Consider the following 23965-nt stretch of genomic DNA (forward strand, 5'->3'; position numbering starts at 1 on the left):
GTATAATTAGGTGTTAACAAGTACATTTATGTCAAGTTATTAACTGCAAAAATGGTACATCATAATTCTACAATAAATTAATGGACCAAATTATTTTATGGAACAAAAAAAATCTAACTATTTGAACTACATAGTTCAAATTTTACATGAAAGATGATTCAAGTACTTCAACATGCATAAATGATTCCTAACAAAAGAATATTATACATAAAAAAAAAATAGCACTTCAAAGTCGAAGAACAAGCAAGTGAAATCAAGAGGCTTACTACCAAGAGTAATTGCGGTTCAATTTTTTTGTAGCAACAACGTTCTTCTGGACAGAACTCCTCACCAGTTCGACATGACCACCTAACATAAACCATGGAAACTAAGTCAGTAAATATAAAGGAAAAGTCGAGATTACTGATGGAAATAGAAAATTAAAAAATGGGTAGTTGTAAAAGTAATTTATGGTGGAATGCTGTTGGAAATAATTATAAAATATAATGGAATGATTAATTGTCAGTTGATAGCACCTTCAGATACTGATGGTGGGTTGGTGGGCTGATTTTCCTCTTGGTTTGTGGAAACTGTCCTGTTGATATAGCTTGATTCAAAGTCAGTCTGCCATATCTTGTAGAGTGAATTAATTCTAAACAGCAATAGGGAGAGGGTGGAAATAACTCGGATGAAAGCAAAAAGCCCCCAGAAGCTGACAAATTTTAGTCTGTTTGATTCAGTGCTGATGCCGCCATTGTTTTGACAGTTCTGGCTACCTATCCATTTCTTCTCAATGTGGATCATTTCTTCTCCATCAGTTATGTTTAGGATTGCTCGTGATATGTCTGGAACTAATGGAGAACCCTTTAAGAATGCCTGTCCAAGAACAAGATATTGGGAGTATTAATCTGATATACATATAATAAAAAATAGCAAACCAAAAAAATAATAAAATGCCCCTTTTTTTTAAGTTTCTACTAATGACAGATAAGGATTGAGCTTTTAGAGTACAATTCTCTTATGAATTTAAAGTAATGAGAAATAACACAAACACACAAATTTATAGAGGTTCGGCAAATCAATCGGCCTACTTCCTCTCATCTCATTCTATTATTTTCTCTCTTAATTCTATTGTTCTTACACAATTTTTGGATGCTCAAAAACAGAGTAGAAGCTAGTACATATATAGAGTTTCTAGGAGAAGATTTACAGCTCTTTTCTTTCCAAATATATCTATCTATTACTTGGTTATATTTAGCAAATGGTCTGGCTTGTTGCACACCATATCAGATTATTTGCCTAATAATCTTCTTGCCTGTTGTAGCCGGCTATTCTGATTGGATCTGGTGTAGTCGCCCTTCTTCAACACCCCCCCTCAAGTGAGGCATGTATATGTCAGTCATGCCTAACTTGTCTAGTGCGCAATTGAGTGCAGGTCCAGGGACAGCTTTAGTCAGGATATCGGCGAGCTGATCTTTTGTGCCCACGTGAAGAAGCCGAATGTTCCCCTTTTCAATGTGATCCTTTATGTAGTGTCTATTAATTGCGATGTGCTTCGTTCTGTCATGTTGTATCGGATTATGACACATGTCCATTGCTGATTTGTTGTCGCATAATAGGACCATTTCTTCATCTAGTCCAAAACCGATTTCTTCCATGAGTTTCTTATGCCACAGTAGTTCACTTATTCCCTTTACCATGGCTACTAACTCAGCCTTTGCGCTAGATAGTGCAACACTTCCTTGCTTCTTGCTTCTCCATGTAACCAGGTTCCCCCCTACAAAGGTGAAATACCCGGAGATTGACTTGCGGTCTACAATGCTCCCGGCCCAGTCTGCATCGGTGTATCCCATTATATCAGACCTTCCATTTTTCCTGAATTGAATCCCTCTCCCTGGAGAACCTTTCAAATATTTAATTATCCTCATCACAGCATCCATGTGATCTTCACTGGGATTATGCATAAATTGGCTCACCAGGCTTACTGCATAGGCAATGTCTGGTCTGGTATGCGATAGATAAATTAATTTACCTACCAATCTCTGGTACCTCTCTTTGTTTGTAGGTACCTGGCCTTCAAATTCTCCCAGCTTTTCATTTACAGCTACCGGAGTTTCTACTGGTTTGCATTCTAGCATTCCAACTTCTGCTAGTAAGTCTAAAATGTATTTCCTTTGAGATAAAATAATACCCTGTTTTGATCTAGCTACCTCTATGCCGAGGAAAAATTTCAGGCCCCCCAAATTTTTCATCTCAAATTCTCCAGCCAGCCTTTCTTCTAACCTCCTGATCTCATCTAGATCATCTCCTGTGATAATCATATCATCAACGTATATAATCAAAAGGGTTAGTTTTCCTTGTTTCTTTTTAAAGAATAAAGTATGATCCGAATCGCTTTGATTAAACCCATAACTCTTCATGGCTAGACAGAAACGACCAAACCACGCACGCGGAGACTGTTTGAGCCCATATAATGCTTTCTTCAATTTACACACTACATCATCTGAACCCGAGTTATTACACCCGGGAGGAAGTTCCATGTAAATCTCTTCTTCTAAATCTCCGTGTAAAAACGCATTCTTTACATCAAACTAATGTAGTGGCCAGTCCAAATTTGCTGCAAGAGATAACAAAACTAGAATGGTAGTTAGTTTAGCAACAGGAGAAAATGTTTCTTGAAAATCAATGCCATATGTCTGAGTAAATCCTTTAGCCACTAGTCTCGCCTTGTACCGTTCAACATTGCCCTGAGCATTGAATTTGATTGTAAACACCCACTTGCATCCCACAGGTCTTTTTCCGTCTGGTAATTTTACCAATGTCCAGGTTTCATTTTTATACAATGCACTCAGCTCTTCTTCCATTGCCTGTACCCATTTCGGATCTTTCATTGCTTCTTCTACACTCTTTGGTACAGCTATGGACAACATTTTGTCATTAAATTCCTTGAGTTGTTTTGGTAAGTCATTCGTGGTTGTATAGTTGGCTATGGGATATCTGATTTCTTTACTGGTTCCATTTTCCGGAACATACCTTTTTGGTGGCATTCCCCTATTTTTTCTGGGCGGTAAGATGTAATTTGAATTAGGAATACTTACCGTAGGATCATCCTCAGAAGTCACTGGTGGTACTTGAGGTGTCTGTATCACTGCTCCACTCTCTGGTTCAACCCAGATCTCTTCAACTTGATCATCTCCAAAAATAAGGGCTTGCTTGGACCTCATTTCTTCTTGGGCTGATTTGTTTCTTCTGGAATAGACCCGAAATGGGCCAGGGGTAGTAGGCTCGGTTACCCGAGTTGGGCTATGAGTCTCAACCCGAGCTGAGTCTGTTATCTCAAGGTTCGGCTCAAGAAGGTTTTCACCAGGGTCAAGGTTCGGCTGTGACACGGTTTCAGAAGAAGGAAGGTTTTGATTCAGCACGGTTTCAGAAGAAGGAAGGTTTTGATTCGGGCTTGGATTAATATTCAGAAAATCTGGAAAATATTTTCATACCAATTTTCAGCCTCATTTAAATTCTCCCCCTGGGATGAATAATTGGTATTTTTTAAAAATGACTCATTTTCAACAAATGTTACATCCATGGTGACAAACCATTTCCTTGTACTGGGATCATAGCATTTATATCCTTTCTGATGGAACCCTACGCCCAAATAGACACACTTAACTGCACAAGGATCAATTTTGGAACGTTGTGTTTTCGGAACATGGACATATGCAACGCAACCAAATATCTTTGGGGGTAAACTCAAAACTGAGGGAATTGGGCAATTGATTGCAAGGGTTCTGAGAGGAGTTTGATAATCGTTCACTTTTGTGGGTAATCTATTAATAACATACACGGCAGCCACTACTGCTGTGTCCCAAAAAAATTTAGGTACGTGATTTTCAAATAGAAAGGACCGTGCAGTTTCTAGGATGTGCCTATTTTTTCGTTCAGCTACCCCATTTTGTTGAGGAGTACCCACACAAGAAGTTTCATGAATAATTCCTTTTGTATTGAAAAAATCCCTCAAGGCTCTATTGATAAACTCTCCCCCATTGTCACTACGGAAATATTTAATATTTTTATCAAACTGAGTTTGAATCATAGTAAAAAAAGATTGAAAAACCTCTGTTACTTCATTTTTTCCTTTCAAAAGATAAATCCAAGTCATTCTGGTGCAATCATCAATAAACAAAACAAACCATCTAAACCCAGCAATTGAAGTAATCGGGGCCGGACCCCACACATCAGAATGAATTAAATCAAATGGTTTACTACATTTATTCAAGCTCGGTTTATAAGACACACGATGGCTCTTAGCCTTGACACATGTTTCACATTGAAAATCTGAAGTCTTTAAATTATCAAATAAAGAGGGTAAAAGTTTATTCAGATAACTAAAGGAGGGATGCCCTAACCGCCGATGCCAGGTCCAAATTTTGGTTTCTGCTTTAGAACTTTCCTTTGCTAGGTTTGTTTCTCCAATTCTCAAGTCTTCAAGGTGATACAGACGACCTTGCTTAATACCACGCCCAATGACTTCCTTCGTGAGGATATCCTGGAAAATACAACAGTTTGGATACATCATTACTACGCAATTTAAATCTTCTGCAAGTTGCCCTACTGAAATGAGTTTAGTAGATAATGATGGCACTAGTCAGGTATTTTGTAATGTTAAGGTAGGGGTTATATGTACATCTCCAGTTCCTGTTACCGGAGATGACACACCATTGGCATTTAAGATTTCTATTGTTTTGGATTTAGAGCACTTGAAAATATCGTTCTTACAAAAGGTCATGTGGTCGGTGGCTCCAGAATCAATTATCCATGACTCATTTTTCCTTGTATGATAGTTACCTTGAGATAAATAAACATTACCTTCGCCTTCGGTTGTTTTTTCTGTCTTACCAGTAACCACCAAAGTTGCCTTTCCTTTCTCAGTTGCTGCAGCAGCTTCTGCCGCTTTTTTCTTCTTGAACTCGGGATACCAGTCAGGGAACCCAATTAACTTATAACATCCTTCTTTAGTGTGATTCTTTTTTCCACAGTTCGTGCAGTACATGTTTTTCTTATTTGGACCTGCTTTGTTCTTCCATGTAAACAAACCCGTACCTGGAGGATAGTCAGTTGGTTTACCGTTTTGAGTCTCCTCCGTACTTCCCCTGTTTGTGAAGATCTGGTGACCCATGCTTACCCCGGGGTTAGACTCACCATGCTGGACGGAATTTAACACACCTGGTTGACCCGTATAAAAGTATGAAGGCCGGTTCTGAGATACCTGATTAAAGGAGAAATTGCCATCTTGAGCTACCATCGCCATAGGATTATATGAAGGCCCATTTCGGTCCCCTAGCATCACACCTTGCCTTTCTTCTTCTCTACGCACTCTTCCATATGCTTCATCAACTGTTAGTGGAGGATTTGTGCGAATAATTTCTGCCCGTACACCATCTAACCTTTCATCAAGGCCACCTAATAATATGACCAACCTATCTTCCTGCAATTCTTTGTTACGTTTTTCAATATCTACTAAACACACCATGGAATTTGGTCTCCTTGAATCAATTTCTCTCCATAATCCTTGCAACAAACTATAGAAATGTTCTACCGACCCCCCTCCCTGTTTGATTTGGTATTCCCTTTTCTTTAGGGAATAGAAATGAGACAAATCACCCCCATCAAAATAGGTAACCCTTAGGGCATTCCAAATATCTTTGGCCGATGTATGATGGACATAGTTACCTATAAGACTAGGTTCCATGGAATTGAGAAGCCAGTTCTTTACCTGGGCGTTTTCAGCCTTCCACCTTGGATACCCGGCATCTGAAGATGCCGGTTCATCTCGGTCTCCATTTACATACCCAAACTTCTCCTTCATAGAGAGGCACCCTTCAGCCAGGTTGGACCAGATGCCATAATTTTTCCCGTCAAACTTGACTGCGACAGGTTGAATGGTCTGATCAATATGAGGGGTTGGGATTATCTGTTGGTTTTGGTTCTGGATGAGTGCTTGGGCAATTTTTGTGGTAAGTTATGTGATGAAATCTGAGGTTAATGGTACTTCGGTTTTGGGTTTTTCTGGTGGTTCTGCCATGGTGAAGGTCGGTGTAGAGCTGTAGGAATGGGAGAACTGAGTAACTCCAATACTCTGTTCTGGTATTCTTTCCGGTGTAGAGCTATGTCTCCAGGATCAACTACAAGAGCTCTGATACCATCTTATGAATTTAAAGTAATGAGAAATAACACAAACACACAAATTTATAGAGGTTCGGCAAATCAATCGGCCTACTTCCTCTCATCTCATTCTATTATTTTCTCTCTTAATTCTATTGTTCTTACACAATTTTTGGATGCTCAAAAACAGAGTAGAAGCTAGTACATATATAGAGTTTCTAGGAGAAGATTTACAGCTCTTTTCTTTCCAAATATATCTATCTATTACATGGAATAATATCAAATAGAATGAGGCAGTTGTCCCTTGGTTATATTTAGCAAATGGTATGGCTTGTTGCACACCATATCAGATTATTTGCCTAATAATCTTCTTGCCTGTTGTAGCCGGCTATTCTGATTGGATCTGGTGTAGTCGCCCTTCTTCAACAAATTCTTGATTCTGGCTACTGAGGCCCACTTTTCATCTTCACAAAGTAAAAAGAATTTTCATTAATTAACTTACAAATCCAAATCCTGCGGTCTTGTAAATTGGTCCAACCATGGTATATGACTTGCAATTATTGGCAAGGAACAGCTTGATGTAGGGTATTTCGTGGACTATTGCTGCGACTCCACCATTTGCACTTCCTTTCTCAAGTGCCTTAGAAAAATCTTCACGGTAATAACCTTTCATCTTTCTTCTGTCAAAGCCGAGTTCCAGAAGCAAGCCCTCCACAAAAGAACCAGTTTCATATCCAACATAGTCACTGTTTTTTTTTGAGATCGTAGATGTCAGTTACTGTGGGTTGAAGCTGTTGTACCGTTAGCATCGACGAGAGACTAGCAGTGTAGCTCGTGGTCAATATAAGCAGAACAAAGATGGACACAACAGCAACTATCTTTGATAGGGCGCTCTCTAGCTTTTCTTCTACATTTATTTGCAAATATGTTAGCTTGTGACTAACTAGTTGATTTGGAAATGGATAGCTGATTGTATACAAAAAAAATGATAACAAAATGCCTCTCTATAGGTACTGTGAGACAATTTTCTGATAAATAAACTTATGATATGCAAACAGGGATAATTGCACTATTGTTCCAACATGCCTTGATATAGATCTCTTGAGAGGGGCCCTGATTTTTGGCTCCAATATCAATATGGTGATACCAGCGTAGATGAGAAATGCAAAGCTCCCTAGCCATAGATCAAAAGATAATGGCTGTAAGAAAATAAATGTGTTTTTATTTTCAGCTTGCTTGAGTCGCACAATCATAGCTACTCCTGAGTCGGTGTATGGCATCGTGAAGTCAACATAGCGTGTACGGTTGTACCTTATTGTAATGTCCCCTATAATTATGTCATATATCTGCAAGAGGAAGCAATTTCTTTATTCAAAATATATTTTGTGTTTTCAAGTGTTGACCATAGATGAAAAGAACTAGGAAAATTTTAAAATGAAGTCTTAATTTTTATTTCTATAAGTATATAAATGAGTCCTACAAAAATAATGGATCATAAGGCACATATATATACATCATTGCTTGATTAACAATCGTTGGCCAATTGTAATTAACAGTAGGTAATTAAAAGGTGGTGTGGTGGTGCCTCAAATGATATGCATGATAGTAGACTAGAAATACAGTAGAATCTTACCCCAAGATATACTTGATAGACAAATTCATTGTAGGTGTGTGAGATTTTGTTAGACTTTCCTCCAAAATATTGATACTCGAAAGGGACTGCATAAGGCAATTTCTTTACAGCTGCTTCAAACACATCAATTGAGTACCCGCTTGCTCTTGTTGCATTTGTTTCGGGGTCTATCTCCACCTTCACGAACTCGGGATTCAGACTCATTATTACTCCAACACGTAATTTTGTCCCACTCATTGGGATTTTCCAACCCTTGGGCACAACAATTGTTTCCCCTGGCCAGATGACAGGATTTAGATCTCCTGGTGATGTTGAATAGTAACTCTTCTTCTTGGTTTTATCTACATCCCTTGATAATCCTTGTTCTTTTGTCCAATATCCAACTTCTCTTATCCCCCTTCCAACAATGTTAATTATTTCAAACGAAGAATACCGCAACTGTCCGTTTACTAATTCAAAGTTGCCACTCAATCCTCAAAACTTGATATTGGTGATCGCCTCGAGAAGTTGTGGTCCATTAGAAAAAACATGCAGCAGCGGCAGAGCTGTAGAGTTATCAATTTCGGTATTTTGAACCCCTACTTTTTCTACTGCCATTGCTAGTGCATAGATGGTATCATAAGCCCATATTGCATAGATGCTAGGGTCATTAGACATTTCTTGGGGATTGCCTTCATGGAATCTCCTTTTCCATCTGGTTGTGAAGTTGAATAACTCGTCAGTCTTGGGTACATATAGCCGTACACCTAGAGCCCCCTTCATTGCACGGGTAACACTTTCATTTAAGGAATCAACCATGTTTGTCACTCCATCTGTTATAATCCATACATATCCTTCACCCATCATCCCTACTTCTTTGGCCTTCAAAAATAGGTTAGAGCCCAAGGAAGATGACATGTGTACAACAAAAACCATTGTTTGCATTGTCTGCAACTTGTAGAGTTCTTGCCTTATTTGGTCATCAGTTGACAATTTCGACAATAAGCTACGGTAAGGGATTCGCACATTGATCTCTCGAAGGCCATCAGCAAGGAAGGGGAGAATGCCCCGTCCAAAATCAGTATCTTCGTAGATTGGAACTACCTCTCGCCATCCATAGGCTTCAATGAGAGAGGTAATGGTTTTTACCTGAGCCGCATCATTTATTGTTGTCCTTATAAAGTAGGGAAAATGTAAGGAGGAAAGGGTGGGGCTGGTTGCTGAGAATGAAATTACCGGCACATGACTTGTGTTACCAATTTCAGAGACAATAACAGCTTGTGAGGACGTCTGAGGTCCAATGATAACTTCAGTCTTATTGTTCTGTACCAAGTCCAGTGCTGCAACAAGATTGAAGAATTTTACATCCAGATTTTATAGGGAGTTGAAAATAAAAAAAAAGAGATCTACTTTAGGTTTGTTGATAAAAGCATATGACAACAAATTAGGTATTCAAGCCTTTAGCTTTGAAGCCCTCGTCATCTACCGGCAAGCCCAGTGTTTCGGGCAAGAAAAAACACAATATGCTAAATATATTTACTTCTCTTGTGTATACTTTATTGCAGGTTTAAACTTGGTTATTGAGGTAAGGTGTACTGCAGGTCCAAACTGATCTGACCAAGGAACACTACTAGAATCGTAACTTATAGCAAGGGGAGCACCTGTTTGTTGCAAGGTAGAGATGGTCCTTGCAATAGAAATGACGTTTGACCAGGACTGGAACTTGTTGCAAGGGTAGTCCCTTGCAACATGTATCGCATGCAAATGTATGATATGCAACCATGCAACTGTTTTATATCTACCCTTGCAACTACATTTCGAGGGTAAGATATTATAATTTATTGGAGGTCCGTGCAACAGCCCCAAATCATTGCCTTGCAATTACTTAACCACATGGAAGATACTATATTTTATTAGAGGTCAATGCAACTACTTAACCCCATGCCCTTGCAACTAGTTAACCCCCTAGTTATATTATATTTTATTGAAGGTCCATGCAACTATCTAACCCCATGTGCATGCAAAAGGCTGGACTGGCTGTTGTCATGAAATATCATGGGACTACCCTTGCAACTGTTTAATTCCTGGAGACAAATTTATTTTTGTTTATTTTATATCTCCTTTTTCAATGAATATATTTAGTATAAATCACAACAACATGAATAACAACAGTTTATAAGAATTCAATATTTTGATAACTTAAATTTTGAAAGTTAGAACAAACATTCCAAAACAATTGAGAAACAAAAAAAATTGTACAAACAATACAAAAGTAATTGACAGAACACGCATACAAATATTGATTCACTAATATTAAAACTCTTGATGGAAAACATCGAGGTCTAGAAACCAAATTCATCCTCACCTAATTGGTCCATGCCAAACTCATTGTCACTTACGATTATTGGATTGTCCTCCTCTTCCTCACTTTGGTCCATGTCCAACTCTTTGTCACCTCCCTCGATTGGGTTGTCCTCCAACTCTTCCTAACCTTGCGATATCGTATCGTCTACTAGCTCAAACTCATCTATTTGAGGGGCCATACCATTCCAATCAAATTCTTGATCAATTGAAACCTCAAGTGAATGATCCGGCATTTCGTCTTGGAAAAACCTTGTTGAGTCCATCATAATCTAGCTCAAAGAAAACACAACAATTTAACTCTGATTGAATCAGTCCACAATTGGACCTTGCCATCAATATACAAATCAGACCTTGTCATCAATATACAAATCAAGCTAATACTTCACTTAACAGGAGATGCAAAGAAGATAGCACAATTTCAAGCTTATATATTGGACCGTATCACAGGACAAGAATAGAACATCTAATTCACCTTCAGAAATAATATTTACTAACTTACAATGATTTTTGCATTAATTACAAAATAGCCCAGTGATGTAAAGTAGTTCCAAGAACCAAAAGCTCCTGAAAATAATATGTACCTCTTTAGGCATCTGGTAAAGAGTTCCCTCTAATGAAACAAGGGTAGTGACCATCTTGAAGTTAGCTGCACTTTTTTTTTCCATTGCAAGTCATGTTCATGTGGACCTCTTTTTCACTAGTATTAGGATAGCTGAATAAAATTGTGCAAAATGTTAAACAAAATATAATTAAAATAAAATTCCTATCTGTTTGACAGACTTTACTGAGCATTAGGATAAAATAAAATAAAATTCCTATCTTTTGGGCATCTCACCTAGCATACAGTTAAAACAAAGCATTAGGATACTTGTACCTTCCATTTGTTTTATCCTTTTTTCGACATGTTTGGTTTTCATTTGCAAAAATGATTTTGTTTAAGGACAATGGAAGATGAGTTAGGATAATCATATTGGGGCTAGTTGACTAGTAACTACATAACACATGCTATAACTCCGTGTGTAATATGTAGCCTCTCTGGTTTTGGTATGAGTTTTGGTCTATGTTGGTATTAAGGGCTTTGGAAATAGAGTACATAGATGATGGCTGATTTCTTACTTAAACTGAGGTTGGTGGACCTCCTATTTGTGCCTTATAGGCTGAGAGGGGTATTAATGGGAGGTTTGCCAATTTAATGAGGTTGTTTTTTTCACTGAGGCATAGTATATCATGCAGTAGGATAGGGCAATATACATCAGTAGGAAGTATTCTTTGTAATTTATATTAGTATTAATATTATTCTCCTTGTTGCATGCTTAATTGAGGTAAAAGGCTCTACGATCCCAAGAAAGAACCAACTAATAGTCAAAATCAACAGTGTCCATTCGTCAGCACATATAGTAGAGAGCCAATCAAGTATAACTGTATTTATTAAATAATTACTGGTTCATTGGGCAAAACAACATTGTAAATTTTATAAAAGAAAAAACTTAAAAGCAGACCTCAGGTACAAACATACAGGTTTTTGCAAGCGACTGCTCAAGTAGAACCGATTCCAACTCAACACATCCATTGCCAAATCATGCATCCTCACCACACCATACTTTATCCTCTGAGATATCACATAACCTTAAATTAATTTTAAAACTAGAAATTCTTAAGACACTAAAGCTGAAGTTTCAGCCTAACATAACCTTAAGCTTACTACAATTGAATTAGAAGATTTACAGTAAATTTACGCAATAAGAACCCAAAATGAAAGACAGAAACCATAACCTGACTGGCTTTATGTCATGCCAGTAATACAAATTAAAAAAAAATGCATGGTGTGTAAAAGCTGAAGTCAAGTCTAGGATTATTATTCAAATCATTTAATTAAGGGTAGGGATCCGTCCACAATGAGTTAACTTGACACTCTTGGAAATATTTTTCAAATTAAATAAAAAAAGCTTTTGTTAACAGACATACTTTACCCTTATAAATTAGTTGTATCAAATTTCATGAAATATGAATGCCATTTTGTATTCAACCAAAGTCCATTAAATGTGATTCTTTGAACTTTTCAACTTGTGATGCACAGCAAAACTTGCATCAAATTTTATCATTTTTTACGCGCATGACACTGATGACACACATAATAAATCACACTCCAAATGTCAGAATTCGACAGTAATACCATGAACACACATAGTAATTCAACTTCAATTTCTTCAATTTATTTTTGGTTCAGGCATTTTGTCAAACACTTTAAATGCATGCATCAATGCAACAAAATTTACTCAAACTTACGAATGCACGTGATTCAATGGGGCATTTCATCAAACACCTCGTGGCATAGTGGAAGTGTAAGACACAAATTGTGAGACAGCGAGAGAGAGAGATAGAGAGAGAGAGAGAGCACACCATGGATAGAGAGAGAGGCAGACTTCTCCAATAAGCTGAGATCAAGTGCGGCCTCACCTCTAAGGTTGATCAATGGCAAGCCCTTCTAATTGAATGAAAATGTGAGATCAAGTAGATGCACCGTTGTTCTCAAAAAAATAGGTGGGAGTCCAAAATGGTGTGGCGGTAGCTAAAAGAGGTGGAGGGAAGTGACCAAAATTAGGAGGGAATCCAAAATGAGGAGATATGTTGCCAAAATTTTGGAGGGAGGAGTGAGGATATGTTAGCTCAAGCATATCATCAAACATCTTGAGTGCGTGACTTGAAAAACTAGGAGGGAAGTCCAAAATAAGATGTGTATTCTAAGTTTTATCTTCAATTATAAAATTAATTTGTAGGACAAAGTTTTATGTTAAATAAAATTTGTAGTAAAGTATGGATATTTGAAAATTTTCTGAAAAACTACAATAGTTAATCATAAATTAAACAAAGTTATGTGAATAATAATTATATGTAATGTATGAAGGTGTAAAATTTGTGGATATTTTATAATACAAAGTTTTATCTCAAAAAAACAAAATTGTATTACAAAATCTTATCTCAAAAAAAATTTATAGTACAAGTGGAATAAATTTAACTTGTATTTTGGGAAAAAAAATAATGAAAATACAATTATAACTTGTATTCTAGAACTATTTACAATTTTACAAATAATCTGAAAAAATTCAAATAAAATTTATAGTACAAGTGGAATAAATTTAACTTGTATTTTGGGAAAAGAATAATGAAATTACAACTATAGCTTGTATTATGTAACTATTTACAATTTTACAAATAATATGAAAAAAATTCAAATTTTTAATGGTTTTTATTACTAAACCATACTTATAATTATTAACTTTATAGAATTTCATCATTGTTTGTCCCTCTGACATGTGTCAATACTTGTCAAAATATTTAGTGAAATATAGTCAATTAACATTGAGATTCCACTTTAATTTTAGAAAATATTTTTGTGACGGAATTTATATTAATGAAATTTATGTAATAATTAATGTTATGACATGTTTATTGCTTCATTAAATAGTTTTGACACATTACATTATATAGTATTACATACATGTTGCATATATGACTCACATCTTCTATGTATAAATATGAAACATAAACTCTTGCTTCATGAGTTAATGAAGACGCACGAAAATATGTTGTCTTTTAGTTGATCGGAACCGTTTAAATTAAAGAGCACTATATTTATTGTCTTGTACTCAAGTTTGATCAAATTATGTATTTATTTACCCATCCATCTAGTTGATCGAAAATCGAAGCATCGTATGGCCATAAACATTTTGTGTTGGATCAAAACTCATAGGTAATAAAATTTCCAAACTTTTATATTGGTCACGTTCAATGTTCTTCCTTGATCATTTTAAAACAGATTTGGAATGATTTTATTGCAGATCGACCGTTAATTTTTCACATGAAAATGAACGGTCCGAAAAATACTTTCTTAATTTGAAGGGACATATAATGATGAAAGTTTATAAAAATGTCATGTATAATTATTATTTGACCATATGAAATATAAAAAAAATAAAAATAAAAATTTTGACTTTTTTTTATACGTACTGCTGTACATACATTGGGTGGTTAGTATATATATCAAACTTCTATGCCGTCCGATAAGTAAAGAATGGTCTTGATTTATTCATTTTGATAGTTGTGAGTAAAGAGTCTCAAAACTCTGAGGTAACATAATATTTCTATTCAGATCCGGCGGTAGATAATGCATAGGATCCTTTGGTATTAGTGCATAAAGATGATCACATGGTCCAATCTAAACACACATATTATGTTACCTAAGAGTATATGAATTTTTTATTGACCTCTAACTTTTCATTTCCTTCGTTCTCTCTGAGCAGCCGCCAAACTTAGGTTTTTCATATCCAGAGTTTCATCTTTCCCCCAATTTTTTCACCTTCCCTCCTATTTGTTAATTTCCCTCTCATATTTCGTCACAAAATTTTCGTTCCCCTCTCATACGCTAAACCCTTAGATCCCACGCCCAGCCATTTCTTGTCAGGCCCCAATCAGCCGCTCCCTACACCACACCCCACTTCCTCTCAGCTACATCCCCTCTTCTCCGGCCAGCCACTCCGCTCGCCTTCTTTTTCAAAATGAAATCCAGCGCTCGAAGAGCTTCAAAGCTAGGGTTCCAGCACCGAGAGACGTAGCTATCGGCCATGTGAGGCATAAGAATTTGGTGCAGAGATGGTGTTGGAATGGCGGTAATCTCCCTCCCTCTCTCCGCCTTGTTTATATGTTTTTCTCTTCTACCCAGTCGCCACAGATTGGTTTCTAATGTTACCTTACCGGCATGAAAAACTGAAACTGATGTGGTTATAGTCATGTGCGAGGAGAAATTATTGAACATCAGACATCTATTTCATCACCTTCTGGTTTTTGAAGTAATTTTGAGCTTTATTTTGTCAAGATAGCATTGAGGTTTTAAATTGAAGAGAGAGAGAGAGAGAGAGCATACAAGGTTTTCCATTGTTGACCAGAAAATTAAATGAATCTGCAAAGCATACCATTAATTAGAAATGTTTAGTTCCAGATAATACATTTGACAAGAACATCATTTCAGAAGCAAAACATACCACATTGACTAGCTCTCATGATTGCATTACTGAGAAATGGTACTTTTGAGCACATTGCTGTCACAACTTGCATTGCCAACACCAGTTAATTAGAGATAAAAAATCTCTTTCTTTTTCCTATCTAAAATAGAGAAGAACTTTTTGATGGAGGGGTTGCATCAAGAGAAGGAAAATGACACTGATGTTTTTCTCTTCTACCCAGTTGCCTTGTTTATAGAGGTAAATTATCATCTTTGTTTTGTTCGAATTTCATGTTTGTCCACAAAATAGTACTTGTAAAAACTGAAACTGATGTGGTCAGTATAAAACTCTTTTTTGTTCAAATTTCATGTTTGTCCACAAAATAGTACTTGTAAAAACTGAAACTGATGTGGTAAGTATAAAACTCTTTTCTTCTAACTCTCACAAAAGTGGGGTTGCATGTTGACTGAGAAAGGTAAAGTGTGTGTAAACAGAAGATGTTAATATATAGATAATGTTATTGTCTGACATGATGCATGTATCAAGGGAACCTTAGTTGAGCATGTTGTTGCAATTACTGGTAAATGGGAAATTGGCTTATTCTTGATTGATGCAAAACTACTAGTGAAATTAAATGAATGGATAACATCATGCTATTGCTAAATAAACTAAAACTGAACCAAAACATTTAAAAAAAAAAACTGAATTTCTTGTCTGTTTTATAATTTGTGCTTGTGCTTGTGCTTGACAGAAAGGTCATGGAGTGCTTGATTCAAATATCAGAGCAGTTAGAGATACAACTCGCGTTTTCTTTGCTCTTCCTACAGGAGAAATTAAAGATTAAATTGACTCCAAAAAGTGGATATAGGTATTGCCTATTAACCTATTACCTTTTTGCAAATTAAATGCCCATCATTGGTCCTCATTGAGTATCAAATTGTTTTTGATACAGAGGTTACCAAAAAGTTGGAGAAAACATAACAAAGGGAAAGTTGGAAGTGTTTAGTTATGTTAGTTTGGACAAAAGAAAAATCAAAATTTGAAAAATAGTGAGAAGATTATCACAATTTTAGTCAGACTCATTCTCCCTACTTTCATTTTAAGAGGGGTAGTAACATTAAAAAAATCTCTAAAAAAATAATAGTTGTTATTTTTATACTATATAAAAATTGCTAAAAGTATTTTCTATTTTGTAGGAATATGATAGGATCCGAATAATATACCTATTTTCAAAGTGGGACCACAAGCAAGTGCAATTTCATGTCTTGGATGATGCAGTTCTTCAAGGCAAGTGCATTTTCATTTTATGAAACTAGGATAAATTCGTAGTTATTATAATGGTGGAGCCCTTATATCCAAATCTACGTCTTCAAGACAAGTGCATATTTATGTGTATTTGTATGTTAATGTGCTTTTCACTTAAATTATTACTCGTAGACATTTAAACACAACACATGTAGCATAAATTAGTACTGCCACTGGTATCAAAATTGAACTGACAAGGGACCCTTCTATATATACTCCTTAAATGTACCAAAACTAGCTCAAAGAACATTGTGTACAACATAATTAATTTTTATAAAAGAATATGCTATAACATCACAATTTGGTTTACATAACCAACAACTAAATCCAGAAGTGTCATTCCAAGCACTACTGACTTCTCAAGACAGACAAAAAATTGCAAGTAATGATGCTGCAATGTTTAATTGGTGGGCAAATCCAACTTCGACATGAACCAGGGATGTCTAGTAGGGTTGTCGATATTTAGGGTAAAGTATTTTGGTTATATGGTGGGTATATTTTGTTAACTCATAGGGGGGGTGAGTTTATTTTGTTAATGCTTGATAGGTGGGCACATTTTGGGTATATTTAGAAGCTAACTCTTTTATAATCAATGATGTTGTTTTACTTCTTTTTATATTTTTGGTTCAATGTAAGATGACTATACTATGTTGGTCAATGATTATTAGTTGATTTATATTTATGTTTCGATGTGTTTTATGTGAATGTTGATGAATGAGAAACTAGGAATTGTAAAAAATTACTGGGTTGGTACCAGATTGGTACACAGAGAGAGGATTGCAGAATTGGGGCATGCTAATTTCCAGCTATTTTCTGTTATTATATACGTTGGTATGTCCATGCAAATAGTATGAACTGCATTCAAAACATGTCAATAATCACCCATGCAATAAGCTAATAATCTTCCTATGCTAATAGTCAAGTGGGACTCATATTCTCTTGCCTTGCATATAGTCAGGTGGGACCCACGGGTGTTAGCCTTGCATATAGTCTAGTAGGACCCACGATTGTTAGCCTTGCATATAGTCAGGTGGGACCCATGCTGCCTCCCCTTGCAAATACTAAAAACGGGGTCAACTCTGAAAGTAGTTGCATGCGTCCTTGTTGCAAGGGTATAGGCTTGCAACAAGTCTATTGCAAGGGAGTCCTTGCAACTACTTAGCAGTTGTGAGGGAAGCTGTTACAAGGGCATAGTTGCAAGGGTAAACGCATGCAACAAGTGTTTTCGGGCTTGTTGCAAGGGTATCGCCTTGCAACAAGCTATTTTTCAAGGCATGCAATAAGTTAGAATTCTAGTAGTGAAAACAAACCAGTTGAAACTCAAACAGATGTGTCTTTAAAGTAAATTATTTAAATTATATGCTGTAACTCTTTCTGTGGTTACATATAATCGATACACCAGGAAATAAATTGGATTCCTCCATTAGTTTCATTGTCTCTGCTTCTCTACATGCATTATATTTTGTCAGACCTGAAGTGGTGTTTCAATATATAAATCAACCTTTATTTATAATTGTATATATTGTGGGCAAACAAATTGATTTTTTAATTACAGTTTATCTAGTTATATTAGAATTAGAATGGGAAAACAATGTACAAAGAAAAAATTGGACTGCGGCAACAGAAGCATGCCGAGAAATGGGCTAATGGATTTTAAGAAGGTTTTTATTTTGTACAATTATTTAGCCTATTAAACTATGAATGAACATCGACTTTTTTAACCAGAATGACCAATTGTTTGATGACTATTTTTCTAAACTATGAATGTTTTATATCGAAATATAAGTTTACTACGCACAATAATTAAAAATAACTGTACAGTTGTATAAGTTGATCAGTCACCTGCTAATGCAGCCTTGATATTGTCCTTGTTGGATTCTTTGGTATAGAGCACAAGTCTGGTACTATAATTCGAATGTAGTGTATAGAAATCTTCCAAAGCCATTGTAATGCTGGTCCGAGCCACTTTTCCAGCAAGGGTGTCCAGATCGAGTATAACCCCGACTGGCATCTGTTTGTTTGAATTTTGAGCTGTAATAACTGAAAATAAGATAACGTGGAGGAGAAACATTAGTGCATTTGGTGTGTCCATTTTTTATGCATAGTACACTCTTCTCTGTATGTCGTTTCTATTTATAAGCTGCACATATATTATAACTTCATGAGTTTACTATGACAAAGTCAAACAAGGAAATGTATTCGAAGATTGAGCTTGACTTAATGTGCCTAGCTAGTAATTAAGGCACAGATTTTCCTCCTTTTATGTTGGGATAGTCATCATCTCATCATTAAAGAAAAATATCTCATTGTTGTTGGCCCATTCAAATGAAGGATGGAGATGATTTTAAATTAAAATCAATTCAAAATTATTGGGATGAATGGGAAAGATTGATTGATCCAAAACGCGTCCTGCTCGTTCGAACCTTCATAAAGTCGTTGACTCTCCAATAAACATATTTGGAGCAAAATTTGTTAAATTAAAAATCTATGTTGGACCACACTAATTAATAAATGGGTAAGTGCATGGAAAGCTCCTCAGGTCTGTGCAATCAATTTTCCCAGACGACTAAACTAATTCATTAGGATGGTAATTACAGGTTACTTTCCTTGGATTATAATATGTATAATTTATACTCTCTTCTCTCTCACTTTTTTTTAGAACTAGGCAGGGGCTGACAAAAGGATTATTAAAATAAATAGTGGCAGTCTTACATGGAAGTACAGCAAAGACAATAAATCAAATATCAGCACTACAAGCAGGGCCTCTAAATCAAACTTCTTAAAACAGTATTTGAATCAGTGAATGTAGTGGTAGTGTATCTGAATTGAAAACCCATTTAATTGCTTCCATATCATTCAACATACACTAATGAACACTGGTGTCCCTCCCTCCCTCCTCGCCTTCCACTCTCATTGCTTGTTAAATGGTTTTGTGATGTTTACACAACATATTTGAGTGATAACAGCAACAATAACAATAATCATGACGATTTCAATGTTGATGACGATGATGATGATTACGATAAAATTAATGATAATAATAATAACAATAATATTGTTAATAATAACGATATTCATAATTTAGTAATGCAAATAATAATAAAATAATATAAATTACGATTATAAAAATTTAAAATGTTAGTAATAATAATAATAAGAATAACTATTTGTCACATCCTAAATCTGGGGTGAAACTGTCTGCTGCGTATATTTCTCCACTAAGACATGCAAGACTATTAAATTTCACCGCATCGGAATCAGTAATAAACAAACAAAATATATACTAATCATACTGGAGTATTGCTAAATTCTTTATTCCAAAAACATTTCATTAGTTCGATACTTCGGTATGTAGAGCCCATCCAAGAGAGACTGGTGAGAGCTTAAACTGAAGCTCTTGGTACAGTATTCAGTTTCAGTCTGCAAACCTGTAAAATCCACCTAGAACAAATACCAATTGATTTGCATACTGCTACGAGATAATGCAAGTACAAATATGGGTAATGTAATTTCAGTTTGTATTCATATCGAGAATTTATCCTATTCAGGTATGTAATAAACAGTTTCCGGTATTTTATAATATTCAAATGTAAATACTTAAATATAATATTCAAATGTTTATCAAATTGGCTTAAACTCATATTATTAAGTTTGGTAACACACAGACCGATAGCCTACCATTATTTGCCAATACCTGAGAACTCAAAACCATATATATTATATTTAAAGTTGTCCGCAAGTTTGCAAACAAATGGCCGCAAGTCTGTCAACAAGAAATTGGTGCATTAAGTCAAGTAATACTGACAGGTAGTCCCCCTTTTTCTACACAGATGGTTCACAAAAAATCTACACCTATTGTCTTTTTAGGCTTATTCCATTCTAATCGTTCTGGTTCATATTCATACAACAACAACAACCAAGCCTTTAGTCCCAAACAAGTTGTTGTCATTCATACATACATAATATTTGTAATTATCTGCAAGTTTGCCAATGAATGACCACAAGTTTTCCCAATAGGGCACAATATTGTTAATTCCTGAGAAGTAATGACCAACAGACAAACACACAAAAAACCATTTCAATATGACAGATCAGTGAAGAATAACAGAATTTGATTATAGTTCATTGTGATTCATGCATATGATGATGATGAAGCCATTCAAATAATGCAGAATCAGATATGCAACAAGGATGTGGTTAATCTAAATGCAAGTTTAAGACACATGCAAATAACCTCAATTATAATACAAATAAAACCAACACAATTATTGACCAAACCCAGTGTGCCAAGTCAATGCAATAGTTAATTCGAATATGTTGAAGTGAATTAGGAATAGATATAACAAGGCCACAGAAACCTGCACCTGATAGCATTAGCAAGGAAAGGAGAGAGTTCCTGATAATCTGCTGCTCCCGAAGATCCCTTCAGGTCTGGATCCTTCGTATTTTTCTGTTACGAAATATTTTTCATATACCAGTATCCAAGTCCTATGTGTGTATGTATGCTATTCAATAAATTTTGGTTTGCGTACTTTATTCTATATGTTCTGTGAATCTATCAATCAGTTTTGATAAAAAACCTTGATCCAACAGAGTTTGTTTAATATATCAAAATATTTAATTCATGATTTCATATTTAAAAGTACATTGCAAATGCTGCAATTTAGTGAAGAAATCACTCAAAAATTATTTGTCAATCAAAATTTATAAACAATTTAAGTTTAGGACAGATTTACTGGTACAGAATACTATTGAAATGGAACTCTCAAATCAGCGCTGCAGGCATGGAAACCTGTAGCAGCAAACAAAGGGAGGTGCTGGTACGAGCCTTAAAGGGGTGTAATGACAGTTCAAGAACAATGAAAGTGCATAAAGAACTTAACTTCTACCAAAAATAAGGGAATGCACTACCAATATTACTTATTGTAAACAGTTTAATACTAGAAGGCAGAATTGACATGGTACCGGCTGGTACCAATGTCACAAAAAAGCGGTGGTCAACTCTGGTTAGGGTTCTACAGCCAAGAAATGGGGTATTGTTCAATTATTATGAAACATCAATAGTAGCAATGATATTTATAGCCTATAACGCCTTTCAGATCTCTAAAACAAATCATTATTGTATTTCAAGGTACACTACTTTGGGCTTGTACCCTCAATAATCAATATAGTTGTCAAGTGCAAATTAAGCTTTGCCAATTGTTGTTATAAGTAGAGTAGTATGGTAGCATACTTGAATAACTTTCCTTAATTGTTTTGATTTGAAGAATTACTGGTTTCTTGTTCTTTTTGGTGATTAAGCATCAGCTTAACAGTGCAACACTGTACAATCTGGTGCCAGAAAAGGAAGAGGGTTGTGGATGCAAAATTGGAAAGAACAGAATAGAGGAAGGGAGATAAACCTTGACAAGTTCTTCTCAGTCTCAGCTCCAATTGCAGGCAGTTTGCGTGGCGTGAGAGCGTTCCAGCGCAGTGACATAGAGATAGAGGTGGTGGCCCAAGTCAGAGTCCGGCACTGTGGCATCGTGTTGTGGCACCGCTGATTCAGTGCCATCAGCAGCTCAGACTAAGGGTCAAGTGGCGTCACCGCTAGTTGCTGTCGGGGCTGAGGTGGTTGCCAGAGTTAGAGGTGCTCACTGCAGGGTTTCGTGGAGGTCGCCAGGGTTGCGTGGGTGTGCACGGAAAAAGGGGTGATTAGAGAGAGCAGGCACCGTGATGACAAGTCAAGGAAATCAGAAAGAAAAAGTAAAAGAGAGTACAGTGACGAATCGGTGGAGGAATCTGAATCCTTCTCAGGTACCTGACTCGAGCAAATTAAAACCCACGGTTCAGATTAACTCAAACGGCGCCTATTCGCGGATAGCACAGGGGGACAGTATTATTTTTGCATTGAGATTCGTGTGAAGTTAAAACAACGATCTTTGATTGTCCGTTTCTAATCTGCCTCGAGTCCGGTACCTATAGGGTGATCCGAATTCGCTGGGTGAGAAGGAGAGGACATAAATAGAATCAGATGACATGTGGTCCCCATAGACCCCATGGGTCTTGTCTTTAATTAATTAGTAGAGGAATTTCGCCAATATCTCTCAAAAAAATTCAAAAATACCTATTTCCGGTTCTAAACTTTAAATTAAATTAATGTATTTTCCCTCTAAATTTCAAAAACTCACAAATATACTCATTTTATTGTTTTTTATATTAAAATTCATTTTAAATTTAATTTATCCTTTGTTAAAAGCATAAAACACTCATGAGACTCAAATTTGAATATAAATCCATACACATCACATTAAAATTTGTGCATATCCTTTGCATTAATTAAAAAAAGAGTCTTTGAGTTAATAAATCTCAACTAGCGGATGGCGTGCGTCTCCGACTGAGAGAGGCGACGTTGCCTTGCTTGAGAGAGAGGTGGCGTATTGGTGGGCCGATCTATGCTAAAAAGGGACTTTTGGGCCTCCAGCTATTAATGTCATCTCTCTCCGTATATTTCTATGCTAGTAAAATTTTAAATAAATAAATAAATACAGTTTGTGATGAATTTAATATGTCATGCATAAAATGGAAGAATATAAGAATTGATAAATTACAAGGCTAAAATTAATTACACAACAGAATTAAACAGTCCAAAAAGTTCTAATCGACACAATCCAATAATTGTAAAAAAAGAAATTAAAGAATTCAACATTCCAAAAAAAAATCTCAAATGCTTGCCAAACACCTTTAATATAAATTTGTTTATAATAATTTTTTACTTGAAAATAAACAAATTAATATCCTCATTTCCATATCTAAAAATTCTCAATTTCATGGAAAAAATTCATTGCAGAATATGTAAGAAGTCTGTCCAAATTTTCAACGCTGTTTAAAAAATAAATGTTCAGATGAAATGCAGTGACTATTCTTTCCCTTTGACTTGATATCTTCCACTTCTTCAATTCTTTTGAGAAATCCACAATTTTAGATTGAACAGTACGTTTACAATGAACGGACCAAATCCATCCAAGAAAATTCTCTAAATTTTAAATGAGTTTGTCGAGTATAACATCAATGTCATTTCAATCTATATAACACTAACTCTAAAACCTATCAAACCGACTTCAAACGGTGAATCCAAACCGTTCAAACCAATCTACTTCATTAGTTGTGTGTTTACATGCAAAATTTATAACTTTTTGAATTTATTTAGTATTAAGTCAAGCGGTCAAATGTGTGAGTTTTTAAGTTAATTTTAATACATTAATTTTTCATTATTTTTACCGCTTGATTTGATACTAAAATAATTCGAAAATATAACAAATTTGTATGTAAACGCATCACTCATAATGTAAATCGGTTTGAACAATTTGGATTAGTCGTTCGAAGTTGATTTGATAAGTTTTAGAGTTAGTGTAATATAGACTGAAATGACACTGATGTTATACTATTCAAACTCATTTTAAATTATTGATAAAATATCAACCACCAACCCCCGACATGTCACTACCAAAAATATGGAGCACTAATGGGTTGCAAAAATATCTACCAATTATTATTTTGAACTTTT

General features: G+C 35.6%; 3 protein-coding genes and 1 pseudogene across 4 annotated transcripts in view; 1 reads left to right on the plus strand and 3 right to left on the minus strand.

The window, feature by feature from the left end:
• Positions 1-23965, minus strand: part of LOC144545787 (glutamate receptor 2.8-like) — a 75702-nt gene that overhangs the window by 41399 nt on the left and 10338 nt on the right. The window lies entirely within an intron of this gene.
• The window catches only part of LOC144545780 (glutamate receptor 2.7-like), a 44655-nt gene that overhangs the window by 11371 nt on the left and 9319 nt on the right, over positions 1-23965 (plus strand). The gene's annotated exons all lie outside the window — the stretch shown is intronic.
• LOC144545792 (glutamate receptor 2.7-like) lies at positions 26-22158 on the minus strand (annotated as a pseudogene). Its single transcript, XR_013508584.1, has 9 exons — positions 21822-22158; positions 20784-20869; positions 18262-18459; positions 8348-9090; positions 7772-8209; positions 7286-7484; positions 6641-7045; positions 516-855; positions 26-348 (listed from the first exon to the last, which is right to left on the minus strand). The product of XR_013508584.1 is annotated as a glutamate receptor 2.7-like (transcript).
• Positions 4218-6171, minus strand: LOC144545908 (uncharacterized). The gene is made up of 2 exons (XM_078294472.1): positions 4843-6171; positions 4218-4522 (listed from the first exon to the last, which is right to left on the minus strand). The coding sequence occupies exons 1-2, from the start codon at positions 5840-5842 to the stop codon at positions 4485-4487; spliced, it is 1038 nt and encodes a 345-aa protein (XP_078150598.1). The 5' UTR covers positions 5843-6171; the 3' UTR covers positions 4218-4484.

Source organism: Carex rostrata, chromosome 28, assembly GCF_964058835.1.
Source record: "Carex rostrata chromosome 28, lpCarRost1.2, whole genome shotgun sequence".
Classification (NCBI taxonomy): domain Eukaryota; kingdom Viridiplantae; phylum Streptophyta; class Magnoliopsida; order Poales; family Cyperaceae; genus Carex; species Carex rostrata.

What these genes read in the sequence shown, in the direction of transcription:
- LOC144545908 (XM_078294472.1), bottom strand. Translation starts at nt 5,842, where the DNA reads ATGAAGGAGAAGTTTGGGTATGTAAATGGAGACCGAGATGAACCGGCA. An exon ending in AAAAACAACCGAAGGCGAAG is followed by an intron (nt 4,523 to 4,842) that starts GTAATGTTTATT and finishes TGTATTTTCCAG; the next exon opens with GATATCCTCACGAAGGAAGT.